The sequence below is a fragment of the Somniosus microcephalus genome, chromosome 7, assembly GCF_052327205.1.
Source record: "Somniosus microcephalus isolate GS21.2 chromosome 7, FLI_Smic_1.0, whole genome shotgun sequence".
NCBI classification, from domain to species: domain Eukaryota; kingdom Metazoa; phylum Chordata; class Chondrichthyes; order Squaliformes; family Somniosidae; genus Somniosus; species Somniosus microcephalus.
This window is the reverse complement of record NC_140993.1, coordinates 31,819,648-31,842,950: the sequence shown is the minus strand read 5'-3', so window position 1 is coordinate 31,842,950 and position 23,303 is coordinate 31,819,648. Positions and strand designations below refer to the sequence as shown.

The 23,303-nt window shown below is 43.7% G+C and overlaps 1 protein-coding gene across 2 annotated transcripts in view; it reads left to right on the top strand.

Moving 5' to 3' along the window:
* The window catches only part of LOC147114589 (vesicle-associated membrane protein-associated protein A-like), an 84,831-nt gene that overhangs the window by 34,108 nt on the left and 27,420 nt on the right, over window positions 1–23,303 (top strand). For both annotated transcript variants that reach the window (XM_085992359.1, XM_085992357.1), the window contains exon 2: window positions 2,420–2,572. In XM_085992359.1, coding sequence (XP_085848485.1) covers window positions 2,420–2,572 — 153 coding nt within the window. The remainder of the gene's footprint in view (window positions 1–2,419; window positions 2,573–23,303) is intronic.

Here is a 23,303-nt window from a genome sequence, read left to right as displayed (position 1 = left end):
CCAGTGTGTGGAAGGAAACAGACTTCTTGCATATTTTTGTGTATTGTGCATAATTATAGAAGAATGCTTGGTTGGAGAGCCGCAGTTTATTGATTCCTTTTTGTATTTAGGGATGTTGTCTGTTTCCTTTAAGTTATTAACAGATGAAGAAAGGTTATGCAGGCATATTTGTAAATGCAGTCTAGTGATTATTCAAGGTTCTGTTTTTTGCTTAAAAAATTAAATTTTGAAATATTTGAATTAAACAATATAAATAACACAGTAAATTGTATATTTTGTTTCGAGCTCTGTGAAGAGAGTCTCCTCTTCCCCACATCTTAATCTAGTGTTGGGAATCTCTTTATTGTGAAGTATATAATTTAGTATGATTCAAGTTTGTGAACAGAAACCTCTAGCTTTTTGTTAAGTTAACTGCAGTGGGTGTTCCTCCCAGCCAATTTTAATCTAGATTCTGACAAACTAGATGCTAAATTCTAGTCGTCATTTTATAAGTAATTGAAATGTTGACCCTAGGATTATTAGTATCCATACAATTTATGAAAAATTAACTTGTGCTAATATGCTCCCTATGCTGCCTTAAATTCTCACCTCGCATTGCTCCCTCCAATAGCAATCCCAGTACATCATCCTTGAGTTTTCCAGTTCAAAATTCTCTCCCCAGACACAACCTGAGGTTAGAATGACAAATTCTCTGATTCTACTGTTGTTTTTCACAGTTCAAATGGACATTAAATGACCATGTCACACGTTCGTCATTATACTTTACTGAAATTGAAGTGATAACACTGACTTGGTTGTAGATGTTATAATTTAGATGTGCAAATTTAGGAAATCTACAGTAATTAGTCATTTTCTTGACCAGAAAATTTTATTGCATGCTTCTTTGGGGAGGAAGCTGGGTGAAAGAGAAAAGGGCAGTTCTTTTATTTTACAAATGATATTTTCTGTGATTCTGACTGCAGTGCATTACCCCTTCTCATTTTCCCCAACCTTTCAGCTGCTTTTGACATGGTTACACCATCCTCCTCCAACGCCACTCCCTCCGTTGTTCAGCTTGGTCAGACTGCTTTCGCTTGGTCCCACACTTGCCTATCGTAGTGTAGCCAGAGCATCTCTAACAATGGCTTACTCAGACCTGCATCGTCACCATTGGAGTCTCCCATTCTTGCCCCCCACCCCCCCACTTTTCCTCCTCTACATGGTTACCTAGTCCATAGACAAGGGGTCGGCTTTCAATGTACGCTAATGACGCGCAGCTCCACTTCCCCACCACCTCTCTCGATCCCTCCACTGTCTCTTTGCTTGTCTGACATCCAGCCTTCTATGAATTGCAGTTTTCTCCAGATAAACAAGGGGAATTCCAAAGCTAGCCAATTTGGCCCTGCCATATACTCCATACCCTTGCTACTGACTCCATCCTCCTCCCTGTTCAGTGTCTTGCGTTGAGCCAGACTATTTACAACCTCAGCACACAGTTCGACCCAGAGCTGAGCTTCTGACCCCATATAATAATTACTATCACAAAGATTCCCTACTTCTATCTCAGCCCATCTGCCATTGAAATCCTCATCTCATAGAGTTTTACAGCACAGAAAGAGGCCCATCGTGTCTGCGCCGCCCACTTGTGATCTCCATACTTGACTATTCCAAAGCTGGCTAGCCTCACATCCTCCACCCTGTGTATACTTTAGCTTATTCAAACTCTGCTACTTATGTTCGATCCTGTACGAGTCCCGTTCGGCCACCACCTCTGTCCTCGCTCACCTACATTGTCTCCTGGTACCCCAACATCTCTCATTTAAAATTGGATTTAAATCTCTTCGTGGCCTCCCTCCTCCCTTTCTTTGTAACCTCCTACAATCTTCCTCCACCCCTATACTCTGTTCCTTTTACTCCAACCTCTGGTGCATCCCTCCCCCCACCCCCCCCATGTCTCGCCATCGATGGTTGTGCCTTCAGTAACCAGCTTCTGGAATTCCTTTCTGTCTTTCCACTTCCCTTACCCCCTTTTTAAGACCTTAAAACTCACCTCTGACCAATTTTTTGTACACCCTTCCGTATCGCGCTCTTTTTTAAAATTTGGCTCAGCAAGAGTTTTTCTTAATTGCGCCTCTGTGAAGAGCATTGGAACATCTTTGTTAAAAGGTGCTGTGTAAATGCTAGTTATTGTCATGTTTTCAATCAAATTATAGAAATAACACACACCTATATTCCAGAGCTCTGGAAATTCCAAAATGGAGTTTAAAACCTGATGCTCCTCAATCTTTGATGACTTTCCTTACGTAGATATAAACGTTGAAGGCGTGAATTGCTGTGCAACATGTATCCCCATGGTAATACAGAATCAAAATTAATTGGCTGTGAATGTATAAATTGAAGTTCTTTTTATTAATGTATTTTTTTATGTCTATATATGTAGGTCCATTTACAGATGTTGTAATTACAAACCTCAAATTGAAAAACCCAGCAGATAAGAGGGTATGCTTCAAAGTGAAGACTACAGCACCGCGCCGGTACTGTGTACGGCCTAACAGTGGGATTATTGACCCTGGATCAACGGTTACTGTTTCCGGTAAGAATGATGACCAATTCGCATAACCTTTCACAAATGTAAAAGCAATTGATTATTTTTAACAAACAGGCTACAGTACTAAAAATATTTTTTTCTTATTAGGATTAGTTGAAAATTGTGGTGCTCTTGATGAGTGTAAAATACATTGAGTACATTTGTTAAAACTACAGTGTGTGCATCCAAGTGTCTGCTTGTAATTTGAGATTCTCATCTGCAATGCTGAGTGTGGTAGTGTTCATAAATAAATGTATGATTCTGATCCTATGACTGTTCAGTTAAACTGTAAATAGTACAGTGGGTACTGCACTAAAATAGATAGCAAATATCAGGCTTTTAATAAATTTGCAGACAGGTTTTCAGTCAGAGTGTTGGGGATCATCAGCTGGCTTTTTTTTTGGCTAGGTTCAACTTAGATATTTTTAACTTGACTCCAGATAGTTGCAATTTTTTGGTTGACACATTGGCTATATACAGGAAACTTTGTGCTATCCGGCAGCGACGGGACTGAGCTGTTGCCGTTCCCTCAAAACTGCCGGACACACTTCATCTCCGTATCTGACAACAAACACTGGTGCTTAGCAACAGCTTCTAAACAGTCGGCCCGTACCTTGGAAGCGTCTCTCTGAAGCTGTTGCTAAGCTACAGAGACTTTGCAGAGCCTGATTGTTGGAAAAAAAATGCCACGAGAAGAAAAAAAACCTTACAAAACGGCTCCTGATTTTTGCCGGTGGCTCGAGCTTGCCAGACATTTAGCCTCCGGATAATACAAAGTTTCCTGTAATTCTTAACTACCCAATAAAATGAATAGATTTCCATACAGTTTTGTGTTGTATCACAGTGTTGAGGGCTAGAACATTCTTAAATCTTTCTTGGGGTGCCTGGGAATATTCATATTTTGAAAGTTTAAACATTTAAACTTGGCAGCATTTTTATACGAAGTAGCAGTCTGTATTTATCAGTAAGTGTTCTTCCTGGCACCCTTTTGTTTGAAGATAATTGGTTCACTTACCTTGACAACTTGGTTGCTCAATTCGATCTTTGTTTTAATATTAACAGTTAGCTGAGTAAATAGTTCAACATGCACAAACTCAACAGTGGAGCAGTCCAGATGTGATCTGTACTTGTTTCCCTACCTTATTTATGCATCATAATCAAAGTCAAATTTGACCTTTTGTACTTGAGAGTCCATCAGACAAATCGCATGCATTAAACATGCAAACTACTGTTGCATTTGTAAATGTCCTAATGTCCGGGAACAGTAGCATAGTGGTTATGTTACTGGACTAGTAATCCAGAGGCCTGGACTAATGATCCGGAGACGTGAGTTCAAATCCCACTACGGCATAAATAAATCTGGAATAAAAAAGCTAGTATCAGTAATGGTGACCATGAAACGATCGGATTGTCGTAAAATCCCATCTGGTTTACTGCTGTACTTTAGGTCTGGCCTATATGTGACCCACAGCAATGTGGTTGACTCTTAACTGCCCTCTGCCCTCTGAAAGCCACTCAGTCGGCACCGGCTACGGACACAACAACGGCACACCCAGCCCAGTCGACCCTGCAAAGTCCTCCACCAACATCTGGGGACTTGTGCCAAAATTGAGAAACTGTCCCACAGACTAGTCAAGCAACAGCCTGACATAGTCATACTCACAGAATCATACCTTTCAGCCAATGTCCCAAACTCCTCCATCACCATCCCTGGGTATGTCCTGTCCCACCGGCAGGACAGAACCACCAGGGGTGGCGGCAAGTGGTATACAGTCGGGAAGGAGTGGCCCTGGGAGTCCTCAACAGTGACTCCGAACCCCATGAAGTCTCATGGCTTCAGGTCAAGCATGGGCAAGGAAACCTCCTGCTGGTTACCACCTACCGCCCTCCCTCAGCTGATGAATCAGCACTCCTCCATGTTGAACACCACTTGGAAGAAGCATGGAGAGTAGCAAGGACACAGAATGTACTCCGGGTGGGGGACTTCAATGTCCATCACCAAGAGTGGCTCGGTAGCTCCACTACTGACTGAGCTGGCCGAGTCCTGAAGGACATAACTGCCATACTGGGCCTGCGACAGGTGGTGAGAGAACCAACATGAGGGAAAAACCTACTTGACCTCGTCTTCACCAACCTACCTGTCACAGATGCATCTGTCCATGACAGCATTGGTAGCAGTGACCACCGCACAGTCTTTGTGGAGATGAAGTCCCATCTTCACACTGAGGACATCCGTCATCGTGTTGTGTGGCACTACCACTGTGCTAAATGGGATAGATTCAGAACAGATCTAGCAGCTCAAAACTGGGCATCCATGAGGCCCTGTGGGCCATCAGCAGCAGCAGAATTGTATTCCACCACAATCTGTAACCTTATGGCCTGACATATCCCTCACTCTACCATTACCATCAAGCCAGGGGACCAACCCTGGTTCAACTAGGTGTGTAGAAGAGCATGCCAGGAGCAGCACCAGGCATACTTAGAAACTTGGGGAAGCTGCAACACAGGATTACATGCATGCCAAAAAGCAGAAGCAGCATGATGTAGACAGAGCTAATCGATCCCACAATCAACGGATCAGATCAAAGCTCTGCAGTCCTGCCACATCCAGTCGTGAATGGTGGTGGACCACTAAACAACTAACGGGTGGGGGAGGATCCATGAATATCCCCATCCTCAATGATGGGGAGCCCAGCATATGAGTGCAAAGGACAAGGCTGAAGTGTTCGCAACCACCTTCAGTCAGAAGTGCTGAGTGGATGATCCATATCGGCCTCCTCCTGAGGTCCCACCACCACAGAAGCCAGTGTTCAGCCAATTCGATTCACTCCACGTGATATCAAGAAACAGCTGAGTGCACTGGACACAGCAAAGGCGATGGGCCCCGACAACATCCCGGCTGTCGTGCTGAAGACTTGTGCTCTAGAACTAGCCGCGTCTGTAGCCAAGCTGTTCCAGTACAGGTATAACACTGGCATATACCCAACATTGTGGCAAATGCCCAGGTATGTCCTGTCCACAAAAAGCAGGACAAATCCAATCTGGCCAATTACCGCCCCATCAGTCTGCTCTCGATCATCAGCAAAGTGATGGAAGGTGTCATCGACAGTGCTGTCAAGCGGCACTTACTCACCAATAACCTGCTCACTGATGCTCAGTTTGGGTTCTGCCAGGACCACTTGGCTCTAGACCTCATTACAGCCTTGGTCCAAACCTGGACAAAAGAGCTGAATTCCTGAAGTGAGGTGAGAGTGACTGCCCTTGACATCAAAGCAGCATTTGACTGAGTGTGGCATCAAGAAGCCCTAGTAAAACTGAAGTCAATGGGAATCAGGGGGAAACTCTCCACTGTCTGGAATCATACTAGCACAAAGGAAGATGGTTGTGGTGGTTGGAGGTCAATCATCACAGCCCCAGGACATTGCTGCAGGAGTTCCTTAGGGCAGTGTCCTAGGCCCAACCATTTTCAGCTGCTTCATCAATGACCTTCCCTCCATCATAAGGTCAGAAATGGGGATATTTGCTGATGACTGCACAGTGTTCAGTGCCATTTGCAACTCCTCAGATAATGAAGCAGTCCATGCCCACATGCAGCAAGACTTGGACGATGTTCAGTCTTGGGCTGATAAGTGGCAGGTAACATTCGTGCCACAGAAGTGCCAGACAATAACTATCTCTAACAAGCGAGTGTCTAACCACCACCCTTTGATATTCAGCGGCATTACCATCGCTGAATCCCCCACCATCAACATCGTGGGGGTCACCATTGACCAGAAACTTAACTGGAACTGCCACATAAATACTGTGGCAACAAGAGCAGGTGAGAGTTTGGGTATTCTGCGGCGAATGTCTCGCCTCCTGACTCCCCAAAGCCTTTCCACCATCTACAAGACACGAGCCAGGTGTGTGATGGAATACTCTCCACTTGCCTGGATGAGCGCAGCTCCAACAACATTCAAGAAGCTCAACTCCATTCCAAGACAAAGCAGCCAGCTTGATTGGCACCCCATCCACCGCTTTAAACATTCACTCCCTCCACCACTGGCGTACCATGGCTGCAGTGTGTACCATCTACAAGATGCACTGCAGCAACTTGCCAAGGCTTCTTCGGCAGCACCTTCCAAACCCGCGACCTCTACCACTTAGAAGGAAAAGGGCAACAGGTGCATGGGAACACCACCACCTGCAAGTTCCCCTCCAAGTCGCACACCATCCTGACTTGGATGTATATCGCCGTTCCTTCATCGTCGCTGGGTCAAAATCCTGGAACTCCTTCCCTAACAGCACCGTGGGAGTTCCTTCACCACACGGACTGCTGTGGTTCAAGAAAGTGGCCCATCACCATCTTCTTGAGGACAATTCGGGATGGGCAATAAATGCTGGCCTTGCCAGCAACGCCCACATCCCATAAACTAATAAAAAGAAAAGTTACGATGGATTCTGATTTGTGCAGGGACCCAAAAATGCAGCAATGACTCTGTCTGATAACGGGGAGATTTACTGGTCCTGATTTTGAGGTAAAAATAACGTTGAGGCTATTGGAGCAAATTGGACAACTTCCGGCAGTCGTACCTGCGCAGTTAAACACAGAAATCAGGAAGTTGCTGTTGAGTTGCCCTGCTCCTCTAGAATCTGCACGTTAACCGTATCTTGCCTAGTGGTTAAGTACCGCAAATTGACGGCCTTCCATGTATGTGAGTGCTGAGTGAGACTTGGCACTCGCATACATGAAAGGGTGTCAATTTGTGGTACTTAACCACTAGGTATCCACTAAACACACCAGGAAAAAGTTGGGGCTGATTCATTCAGGTGTAAATTAATTTTTAACAGTGTGGTAAGTCTTAATTATTGCCAAACAACCCTTCTGGCACTGAACATTTTCTTCCAAAAGCGTGAAGCCTCATTCTTTCAGATTTTAATAATTGTAGGAGATTTACTTTTTTTTAACTCTTTTTCTGTGTCTCTTCTCTCTATCTGAATCCCATCTTTTTTTCCCCTTTTATTTTGCTTTCTGTACATGATTTTACATTGTATTAAATATTTTAATTTACACTTCCTGGTTTAGTCTCTGCCTGGCTCGGTAAGGATTCTTCATTCTGATTGGTTAAGGATACACCATTGCTTGCCCTGTTCACACAGGTCCTAGAGGGCGCCGCGCTGTTTCGGATTTCCAATAACCGCAAGTCTCCGTGCAAAAGCCCGTACTGAAGTCTGGGCAAGTGCAGTGAACGGCTAGCACTGCAAGATCTGGGCCAATAAGTTGCATCATGATTTTTTTTTGAAATATTAAACTTAAGGATCAAACTTTTAGCATTGGTCCAACAGTCTCTTGTTAGAACATTTTTTGCCTTCCTGTTTTCTTACTTTCTGTCCTGAGACTCCTGCTGAGGCATACTCCCCAGGCACTGGTCACCCTCTGGATTGTTATCCACGTCACTTCTTCATTTTGTGTGTGGGTCTTGATAGTCAATCTTTGCATGGTATTTTACCATGAGGTGCATTACAGCCAATCGGAATCCTGTGTTCATCTACGTGTGCATTTTCCAGCAGGACTCACTGACTAGCAACCAGGAGCAGGAACTTAAGCTGACTTATTTTTCCCCTTCCTAGTCCAGAGGTGCTGAAACCAATTCTAGCACCTTGCCACCCTGACTGAAATTAGTTATCTCCGTACATGGGGGATCGAACCCAAGTCCTTCTGGGCCTGATGGTGCCAGTTAGACCACTTTTTTTTTTCTACTACTTTTAATAATGGTGTTAAGTGGTCACGGAATTAATATGGACAAATGCATCTAATTGTCCAAGTTATTAAAGTGAATAAATATTAAATGCATTTGTTGGACTAGTACTTCCACCATGATTTGAATTGAGGTCTACATGGAAACTGAGTGCTGTAAATATTTGTGGTTTTAATATTGTAATTGGAAATCAGGAAATGGCAGACTTGCTAAATAGCTACTTTGTATCGGTCTTCACAGTGGAGGATGAGGATAAAGTACCAGAGGTACAAGGAAAACTAAAAATAAATCAAGGAGAGTAACTAAATACAGGAAACTCTTTTTTTTTATCCGGCACCGACGGGACCAGCGTGGTGCCAGTTGATCAAAAAGCCCGGATTACAGAGAGGTATACTTACCAAGGTACGAGAGCCCCGTACACGGCCACAGGTGCAGGAGCCCCGGTTACACGGCACTTGTGCAGGAGTCCTGGTTACACGGCCACAGATCCAGGAGCCCCGGTTACAGGGCACTTGTGCAGGAGTCCCGGTTACACGGCCACAGATCCAGGAACCCCAGTTACACGGCCACAGGTGCAGGAGCCCCGGTGACAAGGCACTTGTGCAGGAGTCCCGGTACACGGCCACAGATCCTGGAGTCCCTGCTGCACGGCCACAGGTGCCGGGACCCCGGTTACACGGCCACAGGTGCCGGGACCCCGGTTACACGGCCACAGGTGCCGGGACCCCGGTTACACGGCCACAGGTGCCGGGACCCCGGTTACACGGCCACAGGTGCCGGGACCCCGGTTACACGGCCACAGGTGCCGGGACCCCGGTTACACGGCCACAGGTGCAGGAACCCCGGTTACACGGCCACAGGTGCCGGGACCCCGGTTACACGGCCACAGGTGCAGGGACCCCGGTTACACGGCCACAGGTGCCGGGACCCCGGTTACACGGCCACAGGTGCCGGGACCCCGGTTACACGGCCACAGGTGCCGGGACCCCGGTTACACGGCCACAGGTGCCGGGACCCCGGTTACACGGCCACAGGTGCCGGGACCCCGGTTACACGGCCACAAATATGAAGTAAAACTTACCTGAACCGACTCCTGAATTTTGCCGGTTAAGAGAGATTTCCGGACATTTAGGTGCCGGTTAAAAGAGAGTTTCCTGTATATTCGATGCCAATAAAAAAAATATTGGTGAACAAACTAATGGGATTAAAGAGAGATTGATTTCTAGCGTATTAAAAGAAGTAGGTGAGCAAGTTGTTGACGTGTTAGTCATGATCTTCCCAAACACTCGATTCAGGAATTGTCCCCTTGGACTGGAAAAATGCCAATGTCGCTCCATTATTTAAAAAACAGTGTACGAGATATGTCTCCTAGGCAGTTATAGTCCTATTAGTCTAATATCAGTTGTGGGCAAGTTAATAATAGGATCTGTTATTAGGGACAGAACGATTGAGCATTTGGATAAATATGAGCTGATCAGAGAGCCAGCATGGATTTGTAGCGGATAAGTCGTGCCTAACGAACCTAGTTGAATTTTTTGAGTAGTTAACAAATGTGGTAGATAAGGGAGTGTCTATGGATGTTATTTATATGGACTTTGAGAAAGCATTCCGCAAAGTCCATATAAGAGACTGTTAACAAAAATGAGGCAGCATATTGGCTTGGATAGGGAATTGGTTAGGAGGTAGGAGACAGAGAGTAGGGGTAATGGGTATGTACTTAAATTGGTGGGATGTGACTCATGGTGTCCCTCAGTGATCTGTACCAGGACCTCAGCTTTTCACTATATCAATGACTTAGATGAAGGAGTAGATAGCCGTGTATCTAAGTTCACTGACGACACGAAGTTAGGAGGCACAATGGGAGTAGAAAGTTGCAAAGGGACATTATAGATGAAATGAGTGGGCAAAGCTGTGACCATCCACTTGGATCTAAGAAAGATAAATTATTTTCTAAATGGCATGAAGCTAGGAACTGCGGATGCGCAGAGATTTAGGGCTCCACGTACAGGAATCACTAAAAGCTGCTGGACAAGTACAAAAAGAAATTAAGGCTAATGAAATGTTGGCCGTTATCTCAAGGGACCTTGATCTTCAAAGGAACGGTAACATAATGGTAATGTTACTGGACTAGTGATCCAGAGGCCTGGACTAATGATCTGAAGACATGCGTTCAAATCCCACCACGGCAGCTGGGAAATTTAAATTCAGTTAATTAATAAACCTGGAATAAAAAGCTAGTATGTAACTATTGGATTGTCGTAAAAACTCGTCTGGTTCACTAATGTCCTTTAGGGAAGGAAATCTGCCATCCTTGTCTGGCCTATATATGACTCCAGACCCACAGCCCTCTGAAATGGCCTAGCAAGCCACTCCGGTAAGGGCCGTGAGGGGTGGGTAATAAATGCTGGCCTTGCCCCAGTCTAAACAGCATTTTGCCAGTGATGCCCATATCCTGTGAATGAATTTTAAAAAGGGCTGCAATACATAGGGTGGCAGTTACGTTACAGCTGTACAGAGCTTTGGTTGGACCCCATCTAGAACACTGCATTCAGTTCTGGGCACTGCACCCCAGGAAGGGTATAAGGTGTAGCGCAGATTCACCAGAATGATACCCTGGCTAAAATGGTTAAATTATGAGGACAGGTTTCGAAGAGTCAGCTTGTGTTCCCTTCAATATAGATTATGGGGTAATGTAATTGAAATGTTTAAGATGATCCCAGGAGTTGATGGGGCAGATAGAGAAAAACTATTTCCTCTGGTGGGGGAGTCCAGAACAAAGGGGCATAACCATAAAATTAGAGCTAAGCTGTTCAGGGGTGAATGAATGTCAGAAAGCACATCTTCACACAAAGGGGAAACCTGGAAAACACTTCTCCCAAAATGCTGTTTAGGCTGGTGGGGGGGTCAATTGAAAATTTCAAAACTGAGATTTAGATTTTTGTTAGGCAAGGGTATTAAGGGTTACGGAACCAAGGCAGGTAGGTGGAGTTAAGTTACTGATCAGCCATGGTCTATTTGAATGGTGGAACAGGCTCGAGGGCCTGAATGGCCTACTCCTGTTTCTATGTTCCTATAGTCACATGAGAATTCTTTCCTAGGAATTAATGTTTGTTTTATCAGTTATTGTTCAACTTCTGCCTTTTTGTTGAAGGACAATTGCAAATTACTTAGCGAATGGCTACCTCTTGCGCCTGCAGATCATGACGTAGGCCATTTAGGACAGAGATGAGGAGGAATTTCTTCACCCAGAGAGTGGTGAACCTGTGGAATTCTCTACCACAGAAGGCAGTAGAGGCCAATTCATTAAATATATTCAAGAAGGAGTTGGATATATTTCTTAAGGCTAAAGGGATCAAGGGGTATGGGGAGAATGCTGTCAAAAAGGGAAGTCAACAAAAATAATGTCTGCATTTGGCATTGGTGGAGGAAAATGTAAAATTAATTCCTTCGTATAACGCCAGGCGATGCAGGTACTCCTGTATACTAGTTGGAGAATAAACGTGGGCTCATAATTCATGACTCAGTTTACAAGTAAACTCTGATCTATCCAATTCCAAGCAGACAAATCTTATCTTCATTTTTCTTCTCCTTAATGAAGTTGGGGGCTCTGTAGATTTTGAAATGTGAAATTAAATTTGATGCATTTAAAGGGAGGCTAGACAAGCATATGAGGGAGAAGGGAATAGAGGGTTATGCTGATAGATTTAGATGAGGAAAGACGGGAGGAGGCTCGAGTGGAGCATAAACACCAGCATTGACTGGTTGGGCCGAATGGCCTGTTTCTGTGCTGTATATCCTTTGTAATCCCATGTAAATCAATTCACTCCAACAGTATTAAAACCTTTTCCTCTCTGATCGAGAATTAGTTTGACCATCCGTTAAAATCAACTAGATGACAACCTGACTAAAGATTCCTTTTGGAATGGAAAATTTGGCTTTACAGGTTACCAGTTGTTAGAATTGCATGTTCTTGATAAACTGTTTCCACATCATCCAGCTTGAAGTTCTGTTTTTTCACCACTCTGAAGAAAAGTTAATAGCTCGACGTTTTCTGGCTGCTGTGATGGACCATTCAAGTCAAATATTCAGTCAAGCCTATTTAATGTAAATTGGTTGACCTCATGTGGCACTGCTGATGGATGAATAAAACACTTTTTGGGGGGGGGGGGGGAAATTTGGTTGCTTTGTGCCTCCCGTTAGTGCCCTAATGGGGCGCAAAGCAACTAGTGCCCGGGTGTGGCGATGTTTGCGCCGCTCGCGAAATTGACCAGACATTTTGCGGTGACGCTAAGTACTACCACCACGATCTCCTGCGCCTGCAGATCGTGACGTAGGCCATTTAGGACAGAAATGAGGAGGAATTTCTTCGCCCAGAGAGTGGTGAACCTGTGGAATTCTCTACCACAGAAGGCAGTAGAGGCCAATTCATTAAATATATTCAAGAAGGAGTTGGATATATTTCTTAAGGCTAAAGGGATCAAGGGGTATGGGGAGAAGGCAGGGACAGGGTACTGAATTTGGATGATCAGCCATGATCGCATTGAATGGCGGAGCAGCCTCGAGGGGCCGAATGGCCTACTCCTCCTATTTTCTATGTTTCTATGTTTTCTATGACGTCAGTTGAGCGTGCAATGCCCCAGTAGCGCCCCGGACCGGATATTGATTGGCGCCGCCTGCCGCTAACAACGACGGGTTGAGGGGAGTGTTCTGCGGTCGGGGGAGCACTATTTAAAGGTGACCGCTTCCTGCCTTTTTCTGTCGGTGACATTTTTGCACCACGCATTCTGAGCGAGAGAGAGAGACTTCTGGAGAGATTCAACGCTGTGTGAAGGAGTTTTGGGTACTGAGCAGCACTTTGCAGGTTCATTTTGATTTGCCCTTGCATCGATTTAGAAGAGACTATGGGGGCTGCACTCTGAGCTCTTTCCCTGGGCCTCTCCATTGTTCTTTCCAGCAGAATTGATGTACAGGTCTCTCCAGGCCGAGATTCAAGGCTGCAATGAGGAGGGTGTGGATGGAGAGCAAGATCGACACTCCCCTTTAAGAACTGGCTGGTGCCCGTGTGTCTGTGTTCCATTGCTGACTGACATCACATGAGCTTCGCCAGCGCTCTGAGTTAGCACCTTGCTCCTTGGTGTTAGCGCTTTGTGAAGTGTGTAGCGCCTGATTTAGCGCTCCAGTCACTTCCAGGGGCGATCGAAGCCAAGTTTGCAGTCAGAGGTGATAATTAGCGCCAGGCGCTAAACATTGTGCCCGGCCGATAATTGCGCCCCAAACGGGGCGATACTGAATTTCTCCTCCTTCTTAGCTCTCTGCTTATCTCCCACACCCTAATTATTTCTGTCTCTGTCTTTCATTCTTCCTCGAGCTTCCATATACTTTTGTTATCTTTGTATCTGTTTCCTTTTTCTCGCATTTTGTTGCACTCCATTTGTTGGACCATTGAAGATATAGGAAGGCTGAGGAACAGGAGGCTGGAGCAGGGAAGCCACGGAGAGTGGAACCTAATGCCACAGTAGGGGTAGGTCTTGAGGCTGGATGGCTGAGTGTGAAATGGCAAATTCGGGCAGTTACTGGGGCACTTGCATTTCCTTGGTACCTGCAGCCACATGATAAATACTTAGATAAATACTTAACAGTGGTTATCATAGACTAATGAGATTTCCCCAACTCGGCATTCACGGATACAGTCTTGATGATAGATGACAGTTACATAAATCCTCTTGGGATTGGCCATAAAGTCACGTGCCTATTCTCCGGAAATCCAAAACCCAGCAATCCAGTTGGGTGAGTAAAAGCTCATCTCGCATGAGGACTTGCAAAGCTACACCAAGGTATGTGTGGCAGTCATGCACCCTCTGGGTGGGGTGCTGCTTTAATCTGCACATGTCAGAGGGAACAGAGTTAACTTTATTATGAGTATACCTAGGCAACACTCACGTAATTGTACGATAGCAAAATACTGCAGATGCTGGAAATCCGAAATAACAACAGAAAATGCTGGAAAAACTCATCAGGCCAGGCAACATCCGTGGAGAGAAAATAGAGTCAACATTTTTGTGTCCTGCAACATGATGTGTAATAAATATTTTGGGACGTACAGATTGCAATTGTGTTTAGCATGGTTCCTGGCCTGCTGAGTATTTCCAGCATTTTCTGTTGCTACAGTAGTATTGTTTGATTACATTGCTACAGTGACACTTCAAAAGTACTTTCTTGGCTGTAAAGCACTTTGGGATGTCCTGAGTCGTGAAAGGTGCTATATAAATGCAAGTTCATATGTTTGTTCTCTCTCTCTCTCTCTCTCTCTTGTGTGTGTTTCTCTTATTTTTCTCTCCTTTTCTACGAGTTCTTTAACTTGCTTTCATTTTCCTAAAGCCAGCTCTTGCCCTCAATGTGTCTAATGGCTACAGATGATCAATCTCATTATGAAAGAGATTTTTTGGTTGAGTTCTTCCTCTTTTTCTTCCTTCCTCTCCTCTCCTCCCTTCCCCACCCCATACACTAGAAAGTTCTGGCAATGTATGCTACTTGACAGCATCGACGTCTTGAATTCTGCAAATCCTTCATATTCCATATTTGTGGAAAGTTAAGTGAGAAATTTACAAATGTTTTTTCTCACTCCTGCTTGCTCCCCAAAACCACAAATAAAGGATGTCATAAAACGGAGTTCCTTTTGAAATATGCATTTAGTCTAGATCTCTGGAGCTGAGCAACATGTAGCACATATCCTAAGTATTAGTATCTTAATGTACAGATAGAATCATATAAATTATAGCACAGATAGAGGTCATTTGGCCCATTGTGTCTGTGCTAGCTAGTTAACTGGAGCTATCTACAGTACTTTAATCTAATTTTCCTGCTCTTCCGCTCCTTTTTGTGTATTCAAACACTTAACCAATTCCCTTTTAATTGATCGTTTGTGCATCAATAGCCCCTTGTGGGAAGGCAGACCGTTTTATAACAATCCTTTTGTGTAAAAAAAATCTTCCAACTTCCCCCTTTTTAGCCCTCGTGATATCCTGAATCTATGCAGAACCAGCAAAAATGGTCTTTCAAAAGTCTTGATTATTTTGGAAGCCTTCTGTTCAGGAGGGTGGGGGGAGGAAAATAGTATTTTGAGTATTTCTAAATAGCTATTACCTCTGATACCTGCCATAATTCTGTTGAATCGTCACTGTATTCTTTCCATAGTCTTAATACCCTTCCTATAAAAGTGGGTGGCTAGAAAGACGGTGCCCATCTTAACCTTGTATTAGTTAATGATCCAGAGAACAAGAATGAAAGTCGTAGCATCCCTCTGGGCAGGAACTACAGACCCAGGAGTCTCAAATATCCCAAGACCAGGAGCCAGGTATATAACTTTTTTTAAAAAGGGCTTATTTCAATTAAATGATAGAACGACTAAAGTAAATGATTGGTGGATGTTGTTCAGTGACACTTCAGTAGACAAGTGGAATACTTTAAAGGTTTAATGCTTATTAGCATGCAGGCCAAATGCGTGCTGAAAATCAGCAAACTCGGACTAAAGAAATATGACCTTAAATGGATGAACAAACAAAGTGATTGTAAGAGGAAAATAACCTCTACAAATCCTGCAAAGAGGAAAGGGAAGAAATTCACTGGGATGAATACATGAAAATGCAGAAGCCCGTTTAAAGGGTTGAGGGGCAGCAAAAGAGACCTAGGAAAAATCAAATTGGCTGTGGATAAACATACTGCAGTACTACAAGTGTAAGGGCAGTCAGAGAAGAGATGAAAACCATAAAGTGCTAACAGGCTTAAAACTCAGGATCAGCACAAAATAATAAATATTGTGAATGATCATTTGCCTGCAGTATTCACAAGGGAAGACGTGAGCAATACTGTAGTATATTTCCCAAACAAAAACATCCCTAGTAAAATTGACCACTTGGATATAAATGAATTGGAAATCCTAAAAAGGCGAAATGGACTTAAAACATTAAATCCTCTGATAGATGATGATTATCCCAGAGCGCTGAGCAAGACCAGTGGTAGAGATTTGTGAGGCACTGACGATCATGAAGTTGGTTGAAGCTGGGGGTTATCAGTAGATTAGAAACGAGCTAGTGTGGTGCCCATGTTCAAAAAGGGTGATAAAGCAGATGCAGGCAATCACAGCTCCATTAGTTTTGCTTTCATTTAATGTAAAATAATAGAATTAATTATCAGGAGTAAAGGTTATCTGTACAATAATTATTTTACAAATGTTCTCATAGAGGATGTGATGACTGTGGGACTCTGATAGTGACTTCCAAAGGGCTTTTGATAAAGTTCCACCCGAAAGGCTATTTAGTTGAAGTTGAGCTGTGGGGATTCAGGTTAAACCCAGATAATGGATAGGAAATTGGCTGAAGGGTAGGCGACAATGAGTACTTGTTAGAAGAGTTATGTTGGAAGTTGGGGGGTGTGGTAGGGGGTGCAGAGTGGAATACCCCAGAGCTTGGTGCTGGAAACACCGCTGTTTCTCATTTGAGTCATACTCAATGCAAAGTGATTAAAATGTAGGTGATGCTAAACTAGGGTCTGTGGAATAATGAGGCAGCTCAGGAATTGCAGAATAAATTGGACTAAATATGTAAGCGAACAGAACAATGGCAGATTAAATTTAACGCAGGCAATTGAACCTGAAGGGGAAAATAATTGCAGGGCTACGGGGAAAGGGTGGGGGGAGTAGGACTAGCTGAAGTGCTCTTGCAGAGAGCCGGCACGGGCTCGACGGGCCGAATGACCTCCTGTGCTGTGTAACCATTCTGTGCTTCAATTGTAAAGTGCTACACATAGGGCAAATAGCTGACATATGTATATGAATGGTGTTGAGGTAGTTTATTATGAATCTTAAACCTAGGAGGCTTAGCAGACTTGATGCTAAACTTAAGCGCCTTGGGACGTTTTACTGCGTTAAAGGCGCTATATCAATGCAAGTAGTAGTTGTTGTAATGCAGAGCAATAGAATGCTGAACTACACAGCCATGACAGTAGAATATAAATCTGAGGAGCATGTGATCAAACCCTTTCAGGTTCCGGTCAGACTACCATTTGCCAAGAAACAAAGAGAAGCTATGAGGCTGACCGCTAATGCAAGGAGTTATGAGGAAATACTGGAAAAACTTCAGCTTTTCAGCTTATAAAGATGGTGTCAAATAAATGATCTTGGAGCTGTACAAAATGGTGAATGGAATGGAGGAAGTAAACCTGGAATAATTTAATTTAAATTGTGGGACTAGAATAAAGGGACATGGGTTCAAACTACTAAAAAGCAATTTTAGGACTGATGGGACATTTTTCTACACGCATGCAAAAACGCTTGAATCATTTAAATGCTACATTTAGGGGAACTGGAAGATACTTCTGAATGAATGAAGATGGCTATGCACATCTGTAATTGTGATTTCCTCCAACCCAAAAACATCCATTTATCCCTACTCTGCTTTCTCCATGCAACTCCATTCCAATCAATATCATTTGCCTCAATTTCCATAAGTCATTTATGTGGCACTGTCACAGTTTAGGATTCTGTGACTTTTTTTTTCCATGAAAAAGACTGAGACATAAGCAGTTTCAATGTTTGTTTTGGTATTTTGGGCAGTAACTTGCCTGAAAGGGATTAGTTTCCTCACAGCCCCACACTGGGTTGGCCATCTATAGCCACGAGAGGTAATTTAATGGTGGAATAGGTTGTTCTGCACAGATCCCAAGCAGTGATCTTTCTGGTTAATGTATGGTCAAGTGGGGAAAAAGAAGACTTGCATTTATATAGCGTCTTTCACAACAACCGGACGTCCCAAAGCGCTTTACAGCCAATGAAGTACTTAATGACGTGTAGTCACTGTTGTAGTGTAGGAATTTGGGAGACGACTAGCACCAAAGTGTTGACTGACAGCATTGAACCTGAGTAGATACCTGCTGCAGAACTGAAATTGCACCAATTGGTGGCAATTACCTGAGTTACACTGGTGAGGAAATTAATACAAAATGTTTAAGTGTGAATGGATCAGAAACTCAATGTCGTCCAGATCAAAAGAGGCAGATATTGAATCGGCATGTTTGGTGGTAGAAGACAAGGTGAGAGTGTTTTAGCTAAAGGGGTGAAAGTTTTAGTTCTGAAAGTTCCAGCTGAGAAAGTGAGTTTGAGCTAAGGAAAGAGTAAGAGCAACGTAGATTGGACAAAGAGAAAACAGCATAAGTTTGACGCTAACAAGGAGGAGAAAGTGTCGAGGTGAGGCAGAAGAGAAGGCGATCTTGAACTGCCAGAGACCACGCTTCAGCAGCGAGTCTGCTAAGTGGGGTCGCAGAACTAGGGGCCCACCATTTTATTAAATCAAACCTCATTCCAAATTTTCAAAAGGGGGCTAGTATCGGCAGTTTTATCCAGGTAATCAAATTGTTAGCTGGTTAGCACAAGTGGGACAAAAATGAATGGGCCAGTTGATTCTTAACATCCCCAAGTGGAAAAGTGCTTGCGGAGTTTTCTAATGCTAATCCTTCCAATTGGATAGACTATGATGTTGTAAAGTGTGCTTTTCTTGGGTCTTTAATACCAGAAGTGCAAAGGCAGAAATTTAAGGAACTTGGAAAGGACCCGTAGAGAAATGCCTATCCAGCTCGAGGGCATGTGGTGGGGCTGGAAAGTTAATGTGTAACATACTCTGAATGTCTTTTCCATTCATTGTGAAGGGACCAATATCTGGATATAGTTCTAGATGATTTAGAAACCTGGTTACTTGATTGGGGTGTAAAAATCTCAGTTTAAATGCAGGATCGGCAGTTGTTTGCACAGATCAAATAAACCCGTTTGTCATTAATGCCTGGTTATTTGGTAGGCATTTAGCATTTTGATGTTCACAACATTTATGTGATCTGAGTCTTAGACGGAAGCTTTTTAAGAATCAACATAGACACCCAAAGTCAGTCAGTCAAGCAAGGCAGCTGAAAGGGCTATGAGTGGGGAGTGTCTTGCCCCGGATAGGGAGTTAGTGTTTTTACTTCAAGTAAAACGTTCACCAAGTTGGCCTGGCATACGTATGTTATTTAAATGTGCAAAGAACGCAAACAGAAGTTGAACTGATTATGCTGTCACTTTCATCATACTCTGTGTTCCGTATGTTTTACCAGTTGTGAAATAAAGCAGCTTATGCACTGAACCAAGTAACGCCCAGTGTTAATTCAGTCCACCTTTGGAAAGATTGAAGGAGTTTAAAAAGCAATTACTGCAGATGCTGTGAATCAAACAGAAACAGGAAATACTGGAAACGCACAGCAGGTCCGACAGTATCTGTGGCGAGAACAGAGAAGTTATCATTTCAGGTTTTATAACTGGAAGCTATTGCTGATGAACAGCAACTAAAAAGGTACAAAGCAAGAAGGGGAAGAAAGGCTTTTCACTGTCCCTTCCCTTTGTTCTGTTCCTTTTTCAATGGTGTTTATCAGTAATATCCTCCATTTCTGTCATACCGAAAACTTTAACTTATCTGTTCTCTCCATAGACCTGCTGAGGGTTCCAGCATTTTCTGTTTCTGTTAAAGGAGTGTGTGTTCTTAAGACATGGAGATTCAGTCCCTATCACAAGGAAGTTGCATTATTAGACTCCTGGATCCTGTTGCCACACCCAGCAGATAGAGGGCAGTGAGAGTCAGAGTTCATTTTTTTAAAAGAATAAAGCAGGCAACCAGATCACTTAAGGGAGTGACTTACACCATTGAATACATGTGGCAGACCCGAATTCATAACCTGCACCTCATCAAATAATCCATGTATTTAGCATTATTCACATCATGAATAGATTCTTTAATTGTCTCACAAATATTCAACTAAATTAGTCAAGCATGACCTGCCATGTTCAAAACAAGGTGACTGTTCCTGACTAGGCCATATATTTCTTAAGTGTTCACTAATTTCACCCTGCAACGTAGGCTCTAGAAATTTAGCTACAGCTAAGGTAAGAGTATCTGACCCCTTTTCCCCTTGAAGCTGTAACATTTACCACCCTGCATTCCTTTGGTGTAATGCCCATTTCCAATTTTTTTGGGGGGAAAATTGTGGTCCGTGCCTCCATTATCACCTCCTGAACCTCTAATATTCTGGGATGTAAACCATCTGGGTCTAGTTATTTTTGTACGCTTGGTTGCATTCATTTTTTTTAACGCAGCACTATTATCTCTAGCAGTTCTCGCAACCCCTCAGATAATGAAGTAGTCCATACCCGCATGCAGCAAGACCTGGACGACAATCAGGCTTGGGCTGATAAATGACAAGTAACATTTGCGCCACATAAGTACCAGGCAATGACTGTCTCCAACAAACGAAAGTCTAACCACCACCACTTGACATTCAACGGCATTACTATCACCGAATCTCCCACCATCAACATCCTGGGGGTTACCATTGACCAAAAACTTAACTGGACCAGCCACACACATACTGTGGCTACAAGAGCGATCAGAGGCTGGGTATTCTGCGGTGAGTGTCTGACCTCCTGACTCCCCAGAGCCTTTCCACCATCTACAAGGCACAAGTCAGGAGTGTGATGGAATACTCCAATTGCCTGGATGAGTGCAGCTCCAACAACACTCAAGATGCTCGACACCATCCAGGACAAAGCAGCCCGCTTGATTGACACCCCATCTACTATCTTAAACATTCACTCCCTGCACCACCGGCGTACCATGGCTGCAGTGTGTACCATCTACAAGATGCACTGCAGCAACTCGCCAAGGCTTCTTCAGCAACGCCTCCCAAACCCGCGACCTCTACCACCTAGAAGGACAAGGGCAGCAGGCGCATGGGAACACCACCTCCAAGTTCCCCTCCAAGTCGCACACTATCTTGACTTGGAAATATATCTTCATCATCGCTGGATCAAAATCCTGGAACTCCCTCCCTAACAGCACTGTGGGAGTACCTTCACCGCACGGACTGCAGTGGTTCAAGAAGGCGACTCACCACCACCTTCTCGAGGGCAATTAAGAATGGGCAATAAATGCTGGCCTTGCCAGTGACGCCCACATCCCAAGTACAAATTTTTTTTAAAAAGTTTCTCTTACCTCTTTGCTACTCGTGCAGTCCCACTTTTACTTTCCTCTTTTTAAAAAAAAAAAACTTGAGGCGAAATAATTGTTGAGCATTTCTGCCATGCCTTCATACTCAACTATAAAATAGTGCCCTCTTTATCTCTAAGTGGTCCTATCCCTTCTTGAACAGTTGTTTACTTATGTGCTTATTTCCAATTAGATACCTTTATCTTTCACTTCCCCTTTTTCTTACCTGTATTTTTACCTTCATATTGCTTCCTTGTTCTTTTTTACCCTGAAACAAATCGTGCCTTGCATTTTTCCTTGTTTGGTCACAAACATTTTTTATCGCCATCTGTCTCCTAATAGTTGAAGTCCCCTATTACAGATGTGTTACTATGCCAACCTCTCTAAATGGCTTACAAATGTCATCCTCGATTGTCGTCCCACTATTCATTGGTCTATAGTGTACTTCCAATATCGGAGAAACATCCTTTATTTCTTAGCTCAATCCAGACAGACTGTAACTGAGCACCATCAATAAAATCTTACCTTTCTGTTGTGAATAAGGCAGCCTAGTATGTTTTTATGCTTTACCTAGATAATTGTCTCCTGCTCTGTCAAAGAGCACTTCTGTAATTGAGCCCCTATGAACTAGTGTGACTTTACATGCACAGTATCGCTCAATGTGGTGTTGTATAGGTATCAAAAAGCAACATTTATCACTTGCAGTTAAAAGCAGTTGCAGCAGGATATGAGATAAGTACTCTTGTGATCTTTTGGACTTTGGAAAGCAGAAGAATAAACATTCTAACAGACTATATGGGTTTAAGCTATAAACTGCAAAACGGGTTTATTAAAAGCAATAGATAATATGGCAGTTTGTACTATTTTTGAGGGCTTTTAGCTCATGCTCACAAAAATAACACATGCACAATACTTTTCTAACTCTATTGATAACTCACCTGGAGATGTTCTTTTAGAGGTCTTATAGGCCATTGTGAATATCCATGTACAAGAGTTACATTAAGAACATAAGGATTAGGAGCAGGGGTAGGCCATACAGCCATAGTCTCAGGATAAGGGGTCAGTCATTTAAGACTGAGATGAGGAATTTCTTCACTCAGCGTTGTGGATCTTTGGGATTCTCCACCCCAAAGGGCTTAGGATGCTGAATCGTTGAGTATATTCAAGGCTGAGAGAGGTAGATTTTTGGACTCTTGTACATGGGTATTTGTAATGGCCTATAGACCTCCATATGAGTTGCCCCTTTCCCTCTTTTTTTTTTCTTTTTGTAGCTCTTCTTTCTCCATAACCCCCTTGTATCTTCCCCTCAATTTTAAATGTTATCTTCAATATTCTTTACTAACCCACCCTCATGTTTTGTGTCCAGCCTTTGAGTTTACTAGTTTAAACTCTCACCTACAGTTCTATCTGTTGGTACCAGGAACATTGGTGTCAGTTTGGTTCTAATTTTTGAGAGATAATCAGGTTTTCCACATGGCGGGGAGAAACTGTTCTTTCTGAATGTAGAATTGTAATTGTTAAGTCCACTGCGGTGCATCCTTGAGGCTGAGAGCTATGTGGCTAGCACATTTCAAGAGGTGATCAGCCTGCAGTGTCGGAGTGTACAGGCAGAGAGGGAATGGGTGACCACCAGACAGACAAGGAGGACCAGGCAGGTAGTGCAGGAGTCCCATGAGTGCATCTCGCTCTGGTGAGGGCGATGGTTCCTCTGGGGTGTACAGCCAGAGCCAAGTCCACGGCACCACGGGTGGCTCAGCTGTACAGGGGCGGAGGAGGAAGATCGGGAAAGCAATAGTGATGGGGGATTCGATAGTTAGGGGAACAGACAGGTGTTTTTGCGACCGCAGATGTGTTATCTCCCTGGTGCCAGGGTCAAGGATATCACTGGGCAGCTGCCGAACATTGAGGGGGGAGGGTGAACAGCCAGTGGTCGTGGTCCAT